Raw genomic sequence first — 18637 nt, 5'->3', positions numbered from 1 at the left:
ACACATTTGTATATTCAAAAGATCTCAAAGCATAAATAGATAAATGACAGTAGTGACTGTTTTTATACACCAAAAAATCTTACAGTTCCATGCAGTTAACAAATTAAAAAGAAATAAACTGTTACAATAAAAAGTAGGTCAGGCTTCCAAAAAATTTACAAACAAATCGGATTTTAATAGTTTCCCTAAAAAGTAAGAAGCAGAATTAGCCAATAGCTGTTGAAAATCATGATCCCAACTTGCAGCTTGAAATGATAGTAATTGATGATGATATCTTTTATGTTGGCTGCCTTTTACAGTTGGAAAGACAAATAAAGCAGAGGAATGCAACAAACGTCTTGAATTAGTAAATGTGAAGTGGTCTACATGATAACTTGGTGCAAGACCATGCAAAACTTTCTAACACAGACAACCAAATTTGAAAAATACTCTGGCCTCAACTGGAAGCCAGTGTAGCCTTCGTTAATAAGATGTTACATGGTCAGTGTTCTTCATATCTCTGACTGGCACACAAGGCTACTCTAACCCATTTGGAAAAATTGCCCCCAGTATACTAACAATATTTTATATAATCTATCAGAATTAGTCTCCAGTCTTGGTATTTGAGCTTGTAGTGCCACTGGGGCTTGTGTGCATCTGTGATGTTGAAAGCTATGCTGTCAGTAGTTTCACTATCAGCAGGACCTCCCAAAGCAATCAAGTTTCAGTGGACATGTCAGATTAATGATGTACCACCTATCTGGGCAGCAGCAGATGAGCGGTGTTGGTGGTGGAGGATCACATTTGATGCAACAAGAGCAACATCAAATTTATACTGCGAAGAAGAAAGGCCCGGCAATCTACTTCTGTATTCTGCCAAGAAAACTTGATGATGAGATAAAGAATCGATGTATAGTGCTGGAAAATGGTCCTCTAGGTCGGAAGGCACTCACCATGCTACTAGGGAAGAGTTGATCGTCACCCAGAGTATGCCCAGTGTTTGTAAAGCTGACAGGTCAAAGCCACTAAGATGTCCTGATGCTGATGTTGCTGGTCAGAAAAGGTAGATCAGAAGCTATAAAGATAATCCCACTATAGCAATAACACAACGAGGCAAACCAAGTCACATCAGGGTTCATACGGATAATAAAGATAATCCCAACATAGGAACATGGAACGTACGAAGCATGAATCATGGAAAATTGGAAATTGTTAAAAATCATATGGAAAAAACCAAAATTGATTTGATAGGGATCAGTGAACTCAAATGGATAGGACAGGGCCATTTTCAATCAAACGAGCACTGGATCTGGTACTCTGGTCATGAAACACACAAGTAAAATGACGTGGCATTCATTCTTAACAATAAGCTTTCAAAGACGGTACTAAAGTACAATGTTATCAGTGATAAGAATCACGTCAATCTGTCTAAAGGGAAAATTGATCAATGTCACCTTGATCCAAGTATATGCTCCAACGACAGATACGAAAGATGAGGATGTAGAATTGTTCTATGAACAACTTCAAAATGAAACGCTGAAAAAGATCTACTGATCATTATGGGGACTTCAATGCAAAAGTAGGATGTACACCTGAAGATGCAGTGGCTGGAAAACATGGCATAAGAGAAAGAAATGAAACTGAACTTAATAATAATAATTTTATTCTTATATACCGCCATACCGAAAAAGTTCTAGGCGGTTCACAACAAAGTGAGCTAATACATGGGATACAGATAAAATATAAATTAGAATAATGGACTTAAAAACAGATAAAGACAGAAAGCATTTATAATATAATGCAGAAAATACCAGCATGGCAGGGAAAGAAGTAATACATAGAACAGATAAAACTTAGTACTGTTTTGCAAAATGAACTGTTAATCATGCATACGCATTTCCAACACCACAAAATTGCCAGTGCATATGGACTACTTCAAATGGCATGCATCAAAATCAAATTGACTACATCTGCATCGGACAGAGATGGAAATCTACAGTTATGACTGCAAGGATTAACTAGGAGCTGATTGTGGCAGCGACCATGGGCTTTTAACATGCAAGAAAAGTAAAGCCATGCAAGAATATCATTAGAGACTAGAGAATGACACGAGGAAAAAAATTTGTCCCCGTCTCAGCCCTGTGAGCTCATCCCCAATCCCTGTGACCTCGGTCCCCATCTCCCTGAGCTCGGTCCCCACAAACCATCTGATCCCATCCACACAAGCCTCGAATAGTTTTATATTGAACTTATTTTCTTAAAGTATAAAAAGAAACAATATTCTGTACAATTGTCATTTTATAAATCAAAGTTCTGGCCGCAGAACTAGAGAAAGAGATGTTCAGTTGGCAGGGCTTTGTTTATAAATTTTTATTAACACAACTAATGTACTACTTTATCCTAAAGCAAAAAAAAAAAAAAAAAAGAAAATAAACAGAATTTTTTTTCTACTTTTGTTGTCTGGTTTTTGCTTTCCACATCTTCTCCTCATTCAATTCCTTCCATTCACTGTCAGCCTTCTCTCTGCCTCTTCCATTTACTCTGTTACTGTGCCTCTCCCTTCCATCTCTCCCTCCCCCCCAATCGGTCTGGCACTCATCTTCTTCCCTTTGCTCCCCTCATAGTCTGGCATCTCTGTTCCCCATTTCCCTTCAGTGTCTTCTCCCTACTCTCTGTTCCCCGTTTCCCTTCAGCGTCTTCTCCCCACTCTCTGTTCCCCATTTCCCTTCAGCGTCTTCTCTACATTCTCTCTTCCCCATTTCCCTTCAGTGTCTTCTCCCATCTCTCTTCCCCATTTCCCTTTAGCGTCTTCTCCCATCTCTCTTCCCCCATTTCCCTTCAAGTCTTCTCCCATCTCTCTTCCCCCATTTCCCTTCAGCGTCTTCTCCCATCTCTCTTCCCCATTTCTTTTCAGCGTCTGTTCCTTTCCACCCCCCTCTGTTCCCCATTTCCCCTCAGCGTCTTCACCCCACTCTCGCTTTCTCATTTCCCTTCAGCGTCTTCTCCCCTCTCTCTCTTCCCCATTTCCCTTCCGCGTCTGTTCCTTTCCACTCCCCCCTTCAGCGTCTATTCCTTTCCACCCCTCTTCAGAATCTGTTTCTCTCCACCCCCTTTCAGGACTCCTCGCATCTCCCTTCCCCTTACCTTTGTGACACATTTTAATTTGTTCAAGCAGCCAGAGTCAGAAGTCACGTGCATCTGTGGAAGCCTCTCCTCTGATGCAACTGAAGTTGCATCAGAGAAGCTTCCGCAGATGCACGCCATTTCAGGCTCTGGCTGCTTGAACAAATTAAATTAAAACGCGCCATGAAGGTAAGGGGAAGGGACAGAGGGTGATAGATGCGGCGGCGATCGGTAGGTAGGAAGGAGGGAGATAGATGTGGTGGTGATTGATAGGTAGGAAGGAGGGAGGGGGCTGCGCGCGATCAGTGACCACGTGCGTTCCCTCCCTTAACTGCGGAGACAAGGCCATTTACCACTCCACGGCGCAGTGGATGACCTTGTCCCCATACCCATGGTGAGCACTTTCTTTTCCCCCACTGTTTTGGCAGGTTACCTGCGGCTTGCCATGGAAAATAGCCATCATGTCATTCTCTATTAGAGACCTTCCAAAATACGACACTGAAAATATTCCATCAGATCACTGGATAAAGCTAGCAATAGATTTGCCTGTCCTGATACAGGAGATAGAGAGCCCGAAGAGTTATGGAATTACATCAAAACTGTAATTATTGATTAAGCTATAAAAACACACACCAGAAAAGAAAGAAAGCAAGCTAAGAAATTGCCTTGGATCTCAGAAGAAACCAGAAAAGTAGAAAACAAAGAAGACAAGCAAAACTTCCCGGAGATAGAGAAAAAGTATTACAATGAACTGAGTGTTTCAACATCAGGTTCAGCAAGACAAAGAACTATCTGGATATTTGTCAGAAAACTGAATCGAACATTTAAACACAAAAAACAGATTAGCGTATCAGGATGTTAAAAGAGTATGACAGAAATTCCAGGATCGAATGGGATACTACTGATCTAGAAAATATTAAAAAGAGATGGAAAGAATATACAGAAAATGTATACAAAAAAGGCAATGAGGATAACATTGGGGAAATTGAACTGGAAACTGACATCAAAGAAGAACCAGATATTTTAAAAGACAAAGTCATAGCAGCAGTTAGGTTTTATCAAAAAACAAGCCACCTGGTATCGACGGTATTCCAATTGAATTAATCAAAGGCTAAGAAGGTGCTATCACGACCCTCACTCGACTGTGTCATCAGATTTGGAAGGAAAAAACATGGCCAACCAATTGGAGAAGATCACTGTTCATATCTATACTGAAGAAAGGTGATGACAAGGACTGACAACTATAGAATGATTGCATTAATTCCACACGCCAGAAAAATATTGTTGAAAATAATACAGTGAAGGCTACAATCATACGTCGAGGTTGAGGAACAAGAAACATTATTGCCAATGTTAGATGGATATTGAAGAAGAGCAAAGAATACCAAAAGCCCCTATACTTTTGCTTCATCGACTACAGCAAAACTTTTGACTTGTGTGACTCATGATAAACTGTGGAAAACTCTAGCACAACAGGAATACCCAAACATATAACTCAGCTGATAAAGAGCCTCTACAAAAATCAAGAAGTTGCAGTGAGAACTGAATATGGCAACACTAATTGGTTTCCAATAAAACGTGGCGTCGGATAAGGATGCATCTTGTCACCTTACCTAATCAACCTTTACAGCAAAGCCATCTTCAGAAAAGCAAATTGGAATAAGAGAGTGTTGGTTTCAATGTTGGTAGCCTAAATATAAAGAACCTGCGCTATGCAGATGATACAATGCTCATCACCAGCAGCAAAGATGACATGCTATATCTACTGAGAAAAGTCAAAGCTGAAAGTCATAACATGGGATTAGAACTGAACATAAACAAGATGAAGATCATGAACACAGAAAATGATGAAGATTTTGAGCTTGAAGGCAATAGAATAGAAGTTGTAATGGATTTCAAGCTCCTAGGCTCTCCCATAAACAAAGAAGCGCTCAAGAAAGGGATCTGGGTATCATTGTAGACAATACAATGAAACCTATTGCCCAATGTGTGGCGGCAGCCAAAAAAGTAAACAGGATGCTGGGAATTATTAAAAAAGGGATGGTTAGCAAAACTAAGAATGTCATAATGTTCCTGTATCGCTCCATGGTGCGACCTTATCTGGAGTACTGTGTTCAGTTCTGGTCTCCTTAACTCAAGAAAGATATAGTGGCGCTAGAAAAGGTTCAAAGAAGAGTGACCAAGATGGTAAAGGGGATGGAACTCCTCTCGTATGAGGAAAGACTAAAATGGTTAGGGCTCTTCAGCTTGGAAAAGATACGGCTGAGGGGAGATATGATTGAAGTCTACAAAATCCTAAGTAGAGTAGAACGGGTACAAGTGGATCGATTTTTCACTCCGTCAAAAATTACAAAGACTAGGGGACACTCGATGAAGTTACAGGGAAATACTTTTAAAACCAATAGGAGGAAATTTTTTTTCACTCAGAGAATAGTTAAGCTCTTGAATGTGTTGCCAGAGATTGTAGTAAGAGCGGATAGTGTAGCTGGTTTTAAGAAAGGTTTGGACAAGTTCCTGGAGAAAAAGTCCATAGTCTGTTTTTCAGAAAGACATGTGGGAAGCCACTGCTTGCCCTGTAACAGTAGCATGGAATATTGCTACACCTTGGGTTTTGGCCAGGTACAAGTGACCTGGATTGGCCACCGTGAGAACGGGCTTCTGGGCTTAATGAACCATTGGTCTGACCCTGTAAGACTATTTTTATGTTCTTAAGCAACTAGCAGGGAAGAAATACTCCACAGAATTGCATTGGGTTGCTCTTCAATGAAGGCTCTCAACAAACTCTTCAAAGGAAAGGAAATAACATTCCAAATGAAGATCAGGCTTGTCCATGCATTTATCTTCTCAGTGGTCAATTACAGATGCAAAAGCTGGACACAATGGAAACAAGACAGAAAGAAGACTGACTCGTTTGAGCTTTGGTGCTGGAAAAGGATTTTAAGTGTGCTGTAGACTGCCAGAAGAACTAACAAATTGATTCTGGAAGAGATCAAACCAGCTATGTCACTCGAAGTCCAAATGATGAAGTTACGACTGTCTTATTTTGGTCATACCATCAGAATAGAAAGATCATTGGAGGAGGACATCAAATTTGGGAAGATTGAAGGAACCAAGTGAAGAGAGTGACCTGCAATCAGATGGCTGGACATGTTGAAAACGGTCATGGGGTATGACACTGGAGGACCTTACTGAATTAGCACAAAACCGATTTCATTTTAGATCTGTAATTCAACATAGTCGCTAGGACTGAAACATGAGCCAATGGGACCTAACAGAATTAGTATTGTGGTACTCTGTCCATACTCGGCTATCTTGTGCTAATCATACCTACCATCTCCGCTTCTGTGATTTATTTTAGTTCATCTCCATGCCTTGGTGCCTATTATAGCAATTTTGAACATTTAAGGTGGCTGCAAGAAAAACTACTTACAACACTTTTAAGAACATCTTTTGACTATGATCAAAGGTTTATATAAAACATTCAGTTAAAATAAATTATCCTCTTCATTCATACATGAAGTCATCCTTCCAAGTTTAACACTTTCAGAGTTAAGTAAATATTATCGGCATAACATTGACCAACCTCCAATTTTTACAGTAGAAATACTGAATGATTTTTTTGCTTTGGTCTTTATGGAAGAAGATGTAAGAAATCTACCTGAGCTGGAAATGGTTTTCAAGGGTGATGAGCTGGAGGAATTGAAAGAAATCTCAGTGAACTTGGAAGACATGTGGATAAAGGTGAGCTGGTTGATATAGTGTATCTAGATTTCTAGAAAGCTTTTGACAAAGTTCCTCATGAGAGGTTCTTGAGAAAATTAAAGAGTCATGGGATAAGAGGCAATGTTCAAATGTGGATCAAGAATTGGTTATTGGACAGAAAACAAAGGGTAGGCTTAAATGGCCATTTTTCTCAATGGAAATTGGAACTACGAGTGAGGTGATTAAATTTACAGATGACGCTTTTTTGACCGTCACCGCACATTGGGTGTAAGGTTTCATCGTATTGTCTACGATGACACCCAGATCCTTTTCTTAGGCGCTAACCCCCAAGGTGGACCCTAGCATCCGGTAACTGTGATTTGGGTTATTCTTCCCAATGTGCATCACTTTGTATTTGTCCACATTAAGTAAAAAGCAGATCTACCCTAATAGTGACATTGTTTTTTCAACAAGATACAGAGGCTATATTGAAACTATTATATAAAAAAGGGATACAACTTTCTGTGGGATTAAGGTTTCTATCTTTCCAGATTTTTCTACAGTAGATGGACACAAGCTTGAAGAAAGCAGTTTTTGAAATTAAATCAGTTCTTTAAATCATTTCAACTTTATTTTCCTTGCAGAATGTTCATTATGTGCTTATGATGTTGCTCAGTTAAGATTAATTCTTGAAGGTAAAGGACTAACTTTGTAAAAAGAGAATTTTCTTCTATAATGGGTCCCCACATTCCAAGTTATATCTGAATGTATATTTAGATTGTTAAAGGAGTTTTTGTATCCTTCTTTTTTTAAATTTAAGGTATATTAGACTGCCTCTTTCTCACAGAAACCTGGCTAACATCAGACACAGACCCAAGAATTGCAGAAGTCTGCCCTCAGGGATACAAAATTACAGTGACTTGTAGAGAGAAAAAAAGAGGAGGAGGATTAGCGATCTTAATCAAAGACTCCCTAACCCTAAACATACTGGAAAAAACATCCACCCCATACATGGACCTTCTAGCATGTCAAATCTCAGCCACTACACTAAAAAACTCACTAAACCGCATGCTCTGTTATAAAATACCGGGAAACTGGGCCATGGTAAGGCCCGAATTTGAAAACTTCATATACCAAAATTCACTAACAGCAGCACACAACCTTATCCTAGGAGATGTAAACCTACATCTTGAAGACCATTCAGCCAAGCCAGTAGACAACCTCCTTTCTTTCCTCAATGCCTTATCCTTCCAAATTTTAAACCCACAAACTACTCATGAGAAAGGACACCAACTTGACATCGCAGCCTTCATGACCCATCAAACATCTACTTCAGAAATTCAAACGTACCTGGTCCCCATCCCTCTGGTCAGACCACTACTCATACACCTTCAACATCAACTGGACCAAAAACAAAACAAAACCAATATCCAAAATAGTAACCTACACATCACGCAAACACATCGAGCCCACCATATTCTGGTCAAAAGTAGATGAAACAATCCAAGAATGTAACCCCAAAGACTTCATTTCACACTGGGGCAAATTGAGCAATAACATCCTTGACGAACAAGCCCCACTATGAACCAAAACCAGAACCCAGCAGATGATCAGACCAATGGTTTGACGACAAATTACTCCTACTCAAGAGACAATGTAGACGACTGGAAAGAAAATGGAGACAAACCAACCTAGATCACACGAAAACCGCCTGGAAAAAATTAACAAACAATACAAACTTCTGTTAAAAGAAAAGAGAAAAATACACTACACCAACCTAATAGGCACGGAAACCCAAGACACCAAAAAACTATTCCAAATATTAAAAGATCTAACTGACACCAAACCCTATATGACCACTAACAATAATCCCTCCCCCTCAGCCACCCTCCTAGAAGAACATTTCAATAATAAAATTACAAACACCAGAGCTACCCTCAATAGTACCCCAGCCCACCTAATTGATGTCACAACACTTTCCATAGAAAATGAATCATCTGCTGCAGACAGAACTTGGTCCCAATTCCCCAAGATACATTGGGCCGAATTCAACAAACTCTACAATAAGTACAGCCACGCTTCCTGTGAACTCAACCACTGCCCACCATATCTCCTGACATCCTCCAGCACTAAGTTCCGTATTCTACTCCTACATTTTCCCGACGGAACTTTATGACAACCTAATATCCTCCAAAGCAGCTAAGTTGGACAAACAACTCACCACTCTGTTATCTTCATCCACAGATTACAAAACCTTCAAGAAAGAAATTAAAACCATACTCTTCAAAAAACACATTAAACCTATCCAGCACAACAATCCTAACCCAACATCCAACACTATAAACCCTTAGTACTCTCTAATTTTCTAGTTACCAAACATTATCTAAAACCCATATTTCTCCCTTAAAATTTTATCTCATCGTTTATTCTATTACTTCAAAGTTGAAATGTAATTCTTGTTTTAGTTTGGATGTAATCCGCCTTGAACCGCAAGGTAATGGCGGAATAGAAATCACTTTTCTTTTTAAAGATGCATTTGCAAATTAATCTTTTATCTTATTGCTCTGGCTTATTTTATTTTCCTCATATGTCTTATTACCCTTTTGTATTTTCCCTTGATGTTTCTCCTTTTCTTTATGAATTGTATTTCATCCCTCCTTACCTATTGTTTTTGTAATGTTAATTTTTAATATACTAATCTTATTTATTAATTGTATGTATTGTTTTGTTCCCTAATATATGTAAATTTTAAGTGTACACCGCTTAGAAACTTGGATTAAGCGGTTAATCAAGTCAACTAATAAACTTGAAACTTGAAAACTAATGTAATGTAATGTAACTCAGCGAAATCATCACCACCCCAATCCTAAAAGACCCTAAAGGACCAACAGATTGCCTCAATACCTCTATATATCAAACTAACAGAAGGACTAGTAGCCAAACTCCTCACCAACTATCTCAAAGACCATAACTTACTCCACCCCACGCAATCTGGCTTCAGAACTAACTTCAGCACAAAGTCACTACTAGGCTCCCTTATCGACACAGCAAGACAACACCTCAGCACTGGAAAATAAATGCTGCTCATACAGCTGGACCTGACGGTTGCATTTGACTTGGTAGACCTTAGCATCCTACTGCAAATTTTGGACTCAATAGGCATCTCAGATAAAATATACTCATGGTTTGAAGGCTTATTAAAATCCAGAACATGCAAAGTAAAATCAAACAAAGAAAAATCCAAACTTTGGTCCAACCCCTGCGGCGTACCACAAGGATCTCCACTATCCCCTACTCTCTTCAACCTATATATGGCCTCTCTTGGTGTTTACCTGAACAAACAAGGCCTAACCTCTTATAGCTATGCAGATGACATCACTATCCTCATACCTTTCGACCAATCAAAGCTCGCAATGACAGACACTCTACACCAAACACTAGTTACAGTAACGACTTGGATGGAAGACCACAAACTGAAACTTAACCCAGACAAAACTAAATTCATCCTCCTAGAAAATAACAAAGTCCCAACCACAACCAATTTAGAAATCAACTCAATCAATTACCCTATTCAAACCACCCTAAAACTACTAGGTATGACTATTGACAGAGGCTGCACCATGCAACCACAAATAAACAAAATACAGAAATCCAGTTATGAGAAACCTTAGACAAGTTCGAAAATTCTTTGAAAGAACACAATTTCAGCTCTTAGTAAATCTCTAATCCTAAGTATACTAGACTACTGCAACATCCTCTACCTCCCCTGCCCTGTAATAATGATTAAACAACTACAAACAATTTAAAACACAGCTCTGAGACTCGTCTACTCATTGAAGAAACATGACCACATTACAGAGACATACATCGATTCACATTGGCTTCCAATCCAGAAAAGAATACAATTTAAATTCTATTGTATACTATTTGAAACTATAAACGGAGACAGCCCAATCTATCTAAACAACCACTTTATCCAAACTACCTCGACCAGGCATAGAAAAACACCCCCCCATTTACATACCCACAATCAAAGAAGTAAGATGGAAAAAACTATACGACGGCCTACTAGCCACTCAAGCAGCAAAACTAGATAACCAAATCTCCAACCTATTGATAACAACCCAAGACTACAAGATGTTCAGAAAGGAAATAAAAAATATACTCTTCAAGAAATCCCTGAATAAGGCTTAAAACCAAAATACCTTCCTTCTTACCATCCTCTCCCTAACCCCTGATTCTACCTGACCCACTCTTGGAAATGATCTTTGATCTAACTTCTATAACTCTTTTTGTAATCCGCATTGAACCGCAAGGTAATGGCTGAATAGAAATCTGTAATGTAATGTAATTACCGTATTTGCCGGCGTATAAGATGACTGGGCGTATAAGACGACCCCCCAACTTTTAGTTAAAATATAGAGTTTTGTTATATACTCGCCGTATAAGACTACCCCTTCTTCCGCACACCTTCTCTACCGCCCCGGGTGCAGCACAGCCGGCCAGGTCCCCTTACTTTTGTGGCACTTCCCCGACCGACCGACAACAGCCCCGGTCCGACAAACCTCCCTGCCCTTAACCGCGAATCTAAATTACCTTCTTACAGCTGCTGTAAGAAGGTAATTAGATTTGCGGCTACAGGGCAGGGAGGATTGTCGGACCCGGGCTGTTATCGGTCGGTCGGGGAAGTGCCACAAAAGTAAGGGAACCTGGCCGGCTGTGCTGCAACCGGGGCGGGGCGGCCGCCCCTCTCTCTTGGTAGCCACTCGAACCGCGAGGCTACTCTCCTTCTCCTTATCTGCCCTGCCTGCAGCACAGAGCCGAACGGAAGTCTTCCCAACGTCAGCGCTGACGTCGGAGGGAGGGAGGGCTTTGTTTAAGCTTTGTTTAAGCCCTCCCTCCCCTCCGACGTCAGCGCTGACGTCGGGAAGACTTCCGTTCGGCTCTGTGCTGCAAGCAGAGAAGGTAGGGAGAAGAAGGGCCGCGTACATCCAGAAGACTGAGCATCCAGCCCCGCAGGAGCCCCGCGACCCTCGGAGGCGTCCCCATGGAATCCCCGCGACCCTAGGGGGCGTCCCCACGGGATCCCCGCGACCCTAGGGGCGTCCCCGTGCAGCTCTCTAATGTAAAGTAAGGGCATGTAAACAGTACCCGGCGTATAAGACGACCCCCGACTTTGGGGAGGATTTTAAGGTACTGAAAAGTCGTCTTATACGCCGGCAAATACGGTATTCCTTGATTAGGTTAGCTTTCCATGACTTTCACCTTTCTTGTCTCCCTTCTGGTGGACTGTTAACTTTATCAGATTTTTAAACTCTGAGTTTGATAAATTTCTATTATCTTTTGTTTACTTCTCAAAAATTTTTTTTCTTTGTTGTAATTATAAAATGGAAAAAGAAAATGAACTGGTTCTAGTACAAATCTCTGTGACACTCCACTAGTCTTTTTCCTCCAATGAGAAAAATGGTGCACAGGGAAAACTTGCGTAAGTATGTGCTAAGGTCACTTTAATGCATATGCTTTGGCCATTTTAACTATAGCCATGAAAAAGGGCTATTTTCTATATTTTTTGTTGTTTAGGAATGTACGTTAATGTTAGCATTAGCATGAAGCCATTAAAAAATTACCATCCTATTTAGAAGGTGATAAAGGGGATGGGATAGGACTTGATATATTATGTTTCTGTGTGGTTACAATCAAAGCGATTTACATATTTTAGACTGGTACTTATTTGGTACCCAGGGCAATGAAGTGTTAAGTGACTTGCCCAGATTCACAAGGAGCTGTAGAGTGGTACTCACAACCTCAGGGTGCTGAGGCAGCTGCTCTAACCACTAGGCTATTCCTGCACTAAAGACTCCTATGTTAACTTTGCACTAACCAATTAACATGCAGTAATGTAGATGTGCTAACTGGTTAGTGCAGGAGCATCCTCTGTCTACACCCAATATGCCTCAACAAAAAAATAATTACCATGCCCTTGAGTACACAGATACATGTATTTGTTTTATCACGTGTTTATTTTTATATTATGTATGCAAATTATGTAAACCACTTAGTTTTAAATGGTATATAAATATTTTAAATAAATAAATAATGATGAATGATTTAGTGTCTCCCCCCTCTGTTAGGTTAATTTTGTTGGGTTAAGCCAGGGGTGCCCAAAACGTCAATAGCGATCAACCAGTAGATCGCGAAGGCAACGCGAGCTCATCGTTGAGCCCATCCTGGGCTCCGTGATAGACTTGCTCTACCTGCTTCGCAATGCCATAAAGAGGACGCTGAAGTGCCGAGCCGATCAACCTTCCTCACCCGATGTAAATTCTGAGAGGAAGTTCGGGGCCAGCCAATCGCTGCCTGGCTGGCCCGGAACTTCCTCTCAGACGTTAGAATTGACGTCGGGTGGGGAAGGCTGGTCATGGTGCTTCTGCGTTCTCTTTACGGTGTGGAAGCAGGGAGAGCTCAGAATGCAGTGGTGGCCTGTTCCCCGATGACAGCGGTGGTGGCTTGGGGGAGGGCAGGAAGGGAGAAAGAAAGAAAGGGGGTCAGGGAGACAGAAAGAAAGAAGGGAAACAGAAAGAAAAGGGGCAGGAAGACAAAGAAAGGGGGCAGGGAGAGAGAAAGACAGGGGAGGGGGCAGGGAGAGAGTAAGAAAAAGTTGGGTGAGGGAATGAGGTTTGGAGGAGAGGAAGCATACAGGAGGCTGAAAGAAGGGAAGAAATAATGGATGCACAATCAGAAGAATAAAGTGCAACCAGAGACTCATGAAATCACCAGACAACAAAGTTAGGAAAAATGATTTTATTTTCAATTTAGTGATCAAAATGTGTCCGTTTTGAGAATTTATATCTGCTGTCTATATTTTGCACTATGGCCCCCTTTTACTAAACCGCAATAGTGTTTTTTAGCGCAGAGAGCCTATGAGCATCGAGAGCAGCGCAGGGCATTCAGCACAACTCCCTAAGCTAAAAACCACTATCGTCGTGGTTTAATAAAAAGGGAGGGGATATATTTGTCTATTTTTGTATAGTTGTTATTGAGGTGACATTGCATAAAGTCATCTGCCTTGACCTTTTTGAAAACCCCTGGAATATAAATGATAATTAACATTTTTTCTGTGTATAGTGTGCATTGTTTTTTGTTTTTTAATTTTATTGTCCGTAGATCATTTTGACTTGTTCATTTTAAAAGTAGCTCACAAGCCCAAAAAGTGTGGGTACCCCTGAGTTAAGTGTTTGTTAGAACTTATAGAGAAATTATATAAATGGCACATAGCAGAAATCTGTGCAGTCCCAAATTTAATTGATTTTAATTGGCATTTTAATAAATACATTACAAGTCAAATTAAAAAAACATTAATTTCACTTTAATTGAAGTTGAGAACTGAATTCAGTGAGGTGCCTACCAGCACCTAACTCAAAAGTGGGCATGGATAGGGGCGGGAAATAGGCGTGGTATGACTTAGGTGTCGTTAGGTGTCTGTGCTATGCTTCATTAAATTAGGCCTGGAAAACCCTGGTCTAATGTACTGATGCAAACATTAGGATGCCTAGCAACGCCTAAGTCAGTTCTATAAATGGTGCCTAGGAGTTAAGTGCCGTTTACAGAATCAGGTCCTTAATGCAGTTTAATAAAAGGACACCTATATTTCATATTCTAAAATCAAATTCATTTTAAAAAACATGAGCAGTATTGGGGGTTTGCCTCCTAGAAAGCTGACTTTGATCATTGCTATTTTACTTGGGGTCAGGGTAATTACAAAATAATGAAAGTGCTCACAGAAATTGCCAATATCATAGTGCTCGTAGTTAAATGACCTTGTATTTTACTTGAGACAGCTAACATTAAAGCAAACTCAATTAATAATGCCTATTAATAACTGCATTATCAAAAGTTGGTTGTAGAATCTGAAAAACAATGTTTTAAAAATGTTTGGCTGATTTTAAGTGCTTTATCTTAACTGCTGACCGTCTTTACTGTGGAGGAGGATTTTACTTAAATAAATCATTGCTCTCAAGGAATTTTAGCTACTGAACACATTTATAGATTTTCCAATGTTATTTCTTTAGTATGATTCAATGAAAACATTAATTAAAATACAATTATATTAAATTTATGGAAGAATTATCTGCCAAAAATAAAACAAAATTAATTGTGTGATTCAAGAGAGATTTGTTCTATATTTGTATATTTAATATTAAGAATGAGCAGAATAAGATTCGTATTTCCTTATATTTTGGTAGTACATATAAAAGGAACTAAGGTAACAAAGTAACAGCTTACACATATACAATGTGCTTACCCGCCATGGCTAATGTTGAACAGAATGTGAAGGGAGGTTAAAGAAAATTTATCAAAGAAAGGGGGGAAAAAAGAAACACAATATTAATAAATCCAGCAGGAAATAAAAGACAAAAAAGGCAAGTTGAAAGTTGCAATAAAAAATTCAATGCATTCTTAATATTACTGCCTCAGAAAGTTAGCTGCCAATTCATTCCAATGAAAGCATCAAACTTGCACCATCTGCTAAGCATTCCTCCTTTCAGAGAAAATAATGTATGCAATGCACCCATGTTTTTTGCTTTAGACAGCAAAACCTGAAAATTGGATACAAAGCCTGACAAAGATAAATCAATCTAACCAATAAACTGGTAAATATGTTTTATAGGTGACTAAACTAGGGAAATATGTTTTTATTTATTTTTTGTAAAAATTATTAAAGGTTTTTCTTTCGATGGCAATTATACAATTCATGCAAGATGTATTTCTTATATTATATTGTTCAGCCACTCAAAAGTCTACTTAATAAACACACTTTTCTTTTGTTAGCCTGAGGTCTTGTGTGTGTCAAAAAATAAAAAAAACCCAATTGTTTTCTCCTGAAGGGTATATTGTCCTGTAAAGTTTACTAGCAGAGCCAGCAACTATGATAGTATCTGTCTACTACACCTATTTAACTAAGCATGCCAGGAAGGCCAGGAATTTGTCAAATTAACATGCAATTTACATTTCTCTTCCTCCTATATAACACTAAGGGAATAATGTAAGTTTCTTGCCAAGTACAGGGCCCTTTCACTAAGCTGTGGTAAGGGCTAATACATGCTTACTGCAGCTTAACATGTTTTACTGTGGAATGTTCTCAGGCATCTTGTGGTAAGATTCAAATCTGTACATACTAAATGTGTAAAATGAGACCTTAGGCCCTGATTCTATAAATGGTGCCTAGTGATGCCTAGCTGACTTCTGCGTGGAACTTAATTTTTTAAATAGGCTTAATTGACATAATTGAAAGCACCATAAAAAAAAATTAAGTTCCAAATAGCACCTAATGGTGCCTACCTGTACCTACCTAAAAGATAGGTGTGGTTAGGGACAGAGTTTGGGAGTGGAATGACTTAGGTGTCTGTAAATTAGGCCAGGAAAACCCTGGCCTAATATACCAGTGCTAAACACTATGACGCCTACTGATGGTAGGCATTGCTTGGCACGATTCTATAAAAAGTGACTGACATACAGTAGGTGCCATTTCCAATGGCGCCTACCAATTTAGTAACCATTTATAGAATCAGGCCCAAACTGCCTATAAAATAGAAGTTATGAAGTGCTTACATAGTAATTTTTTTTAATGGCTGCACATAACATTTGATTTCTAATGCACTAATAATCATATTTCCTTCTCCTGCCTTTCCTCCAAAGTATACATAAGAACATAAGCAATGCCTCCGCTGGGTCAGACCTGAGGTCCATTGCACCCAGCAGCATGCTCACGCGGCGGCCAATAGGTCCAGGACCTGTGCAGTAATCCTATATCTATCCCCCTCTATCACCTTTTCTAGCAGGAAATTGTCCAATCCTTTCTTGAACTCCAGTACTGTACTCTGTCCTATTATGCCCTTTGGAAGCGCATTCCAGGTGTCCACCACACGTTGGGTAAAGAAGAACTTCCTAGCATTCGTTTTGATCTTTGTCTGTTCCCATATGCCTTATAACAAAGACCACTGACCATTTTAGTACCCTTCCTCTGGACCGACTCCATCCTGTTTATATCTGTTTGAAGGTGCATCTAAATTTATATTTTTCTTCTGTCTATTCCTTGTGTAATATGTTGTACCTTCACCATTTACTTTCTGTAATTTGTTGATTGTCCAGCCCTCTTCGATGTGAACCGCCTAGAAGTCATCTGACTATGGCAGTATAGAAGAATAAAGTTATTATTATTATTATCTCCAAAATTGTACATAATATTCTAAATGAAGTCTCACCAGATTCTTATACAAGGGAATCATTATCTCCTTTTTTCTACTATTTCTCTTCCTGTGAATCGAAGAATCCTTCTAGCTTTCACCATCGCCTTTTCAACCAGTTTAGCCAGCTTAGTATTATCACATACCATCATACTCAAGTCCTGCTCCTCTTCTGTACACAAAAGTTCTTCACCCCCTAAACTGTACCGTCTCCTCAGGTTTTTGCAACCCAAATGCATGACCTTGCATTTCTTAGTATTACATCTTAGCTGCCAAATTCCGGACCATTCCTCAAGCTTCACTAGGTCCTCCCTCATGTCATTTACACCTTCAGGGGTGTCTACTCTATTGCATATTTTGATATCATCTGCAAAGAAGCAAATCTTACCAGACAGCCCTTCAGCAATATCACTTACAAAAATGTTAAAAAGAACAGGCCCAAGAACTGAATCTTGTGGTACATCACTGGTAATATTGCTTTCCTTAGAGCGATCTCCATTGACCACTACCCTCTGCTGCATTCCACTCAACCAGCTCCTGACCCAATCTGTAACTTTGAGGCCCATACCAAGGGCATTCAGTTTATTTATGAGATGCCTGTGTGGAACAATATCAAAGAAATATAACAATGCATAGTATCACTCAATAGATTAAATAAAATTCTTCACAACTACAGTATATCCTCTAAATTAATATACCTTCTTTATTTATCATTCTTATTCATTATATTATGTGCTCAAGCCTCCATCTATAGACATGCTGAAGACCATTCATTTACCTTATTTTCACAAATGATCTAATGAACCACATTTATCATATACTCATGAAACCTACAATAAAAAATTACCACTATTTTAATAAAGTAGTCATAAAAAAGTCACTTATATGTAATATTGCCAAACAATCAGCTGATTGGTTCAGGCACTGACAGGAAAGCAAGGCTTCTCAGGCTCTCTCCCCACCTCCCCTGCAAATTAAAAAAAAGACTCCCAATTCCTCCCTCCCTCTGTTCCTCCTTCCCTCTGTTCCTCCTCCAGGGCTGTTTGATGCTCCCCGTTCGACAGGAGTGATGCTCACTCCCTCCTGCTGCCAACATCCCCTGCCCCCCAAAAGCCTCCCACACATTTAAATTGAAGGATGGCAGGAGGGAGGCCCACTCTCTCCTACCGCAGGCATCTCCCAACCCCTTCAACAGTCCCCCGCACCTTTATATTTAAGGACGGCAGAGGGATGTCCACGCCCTTCTGCCACCAACGTCCCCCGCCCTCCCAATGACACCTTAGCAGCCCCAACCATGTACCTTGAAATTGAAGGATGGCCATAGGGATGTCCACTCCCTCCAGCTGGCAGGCATGCCTCTTCAAAATGGCAGGCTTTCCCCTTCCTGGTGCATCCTAGGATGTACTAGGAGGGGCCTAAGACCCTGAATGGCTCTGGCGTCTAAGGCCCCTCCCCTACACAGTGCATCTTGGGATTGGGGAGGGGCCATCGTAACTTGCCTTGTGCCATTACTAAGAAAGATATACCTAAATCTAAATGCAAAATCCAAGGTCAGGTAGTGTGAACTTATGTTTAAATGTATTTATTAG

The 18637-nt window shown here is 39.9% G+C and overlaps 1 protein-coding gene and 1 long non-coding RNA gene across 16 annotated transcripts in view; one reads left to right on the top strand and one right to left on the bottom strand.

Annotated features, from left to right (window-relative positions):
- Positions 1-18637, bottom strand: part of PTK2 (protein tyrosine kinase 2) — a 779173-nt gene that overhangs the window by 29389 nt on the left and 731147 nt on the right. For 12 of the 15 annotated variants that reach the window (XM_033930844.1, XM_033930848.1, XM_033930835.1 and 9 more), the window contains one exon: positions 15107-15115. The exons of the other annotated variants lie outside the window; for them this stretch is intronic. In XM_033930844.1, coding sequence (XP_033786735.1) covers positions 15107-15115 — 9 coding nt within the window. The remainder of the gene's footprint in view (positions 1-15106; positions 15116-18637) is intronic. 15 annotated transcript variants of the gene reach the window in all.
- LOC117354055 overlaps positions 1-18637 on the top strand; it is a 70076-nt gene that overhangs the window by 31382 nt on the left and 20057 nt on the right. The gene's annotated exons all lie outside the window — the stretch shown is intronic.

Source organism: Geotrypetes seraphini, chromosome 2 (assembly GCF_902459505.1).
Source record: "Geotrypetes seraphini chromosome 2, aGeoSer1.1, whole genome shotgun sequence".
NCBI lineage: Eukaryota > Metazoa > Chordata > Amphibia > Gymnophiona > Dermophiidae > Geotrypetes > Geotrypetes seraphini.
Note: the sequence above shows the minus strand (reverse complement) of the source record. Positions and strands in the feature narration are given on the sequence as shown.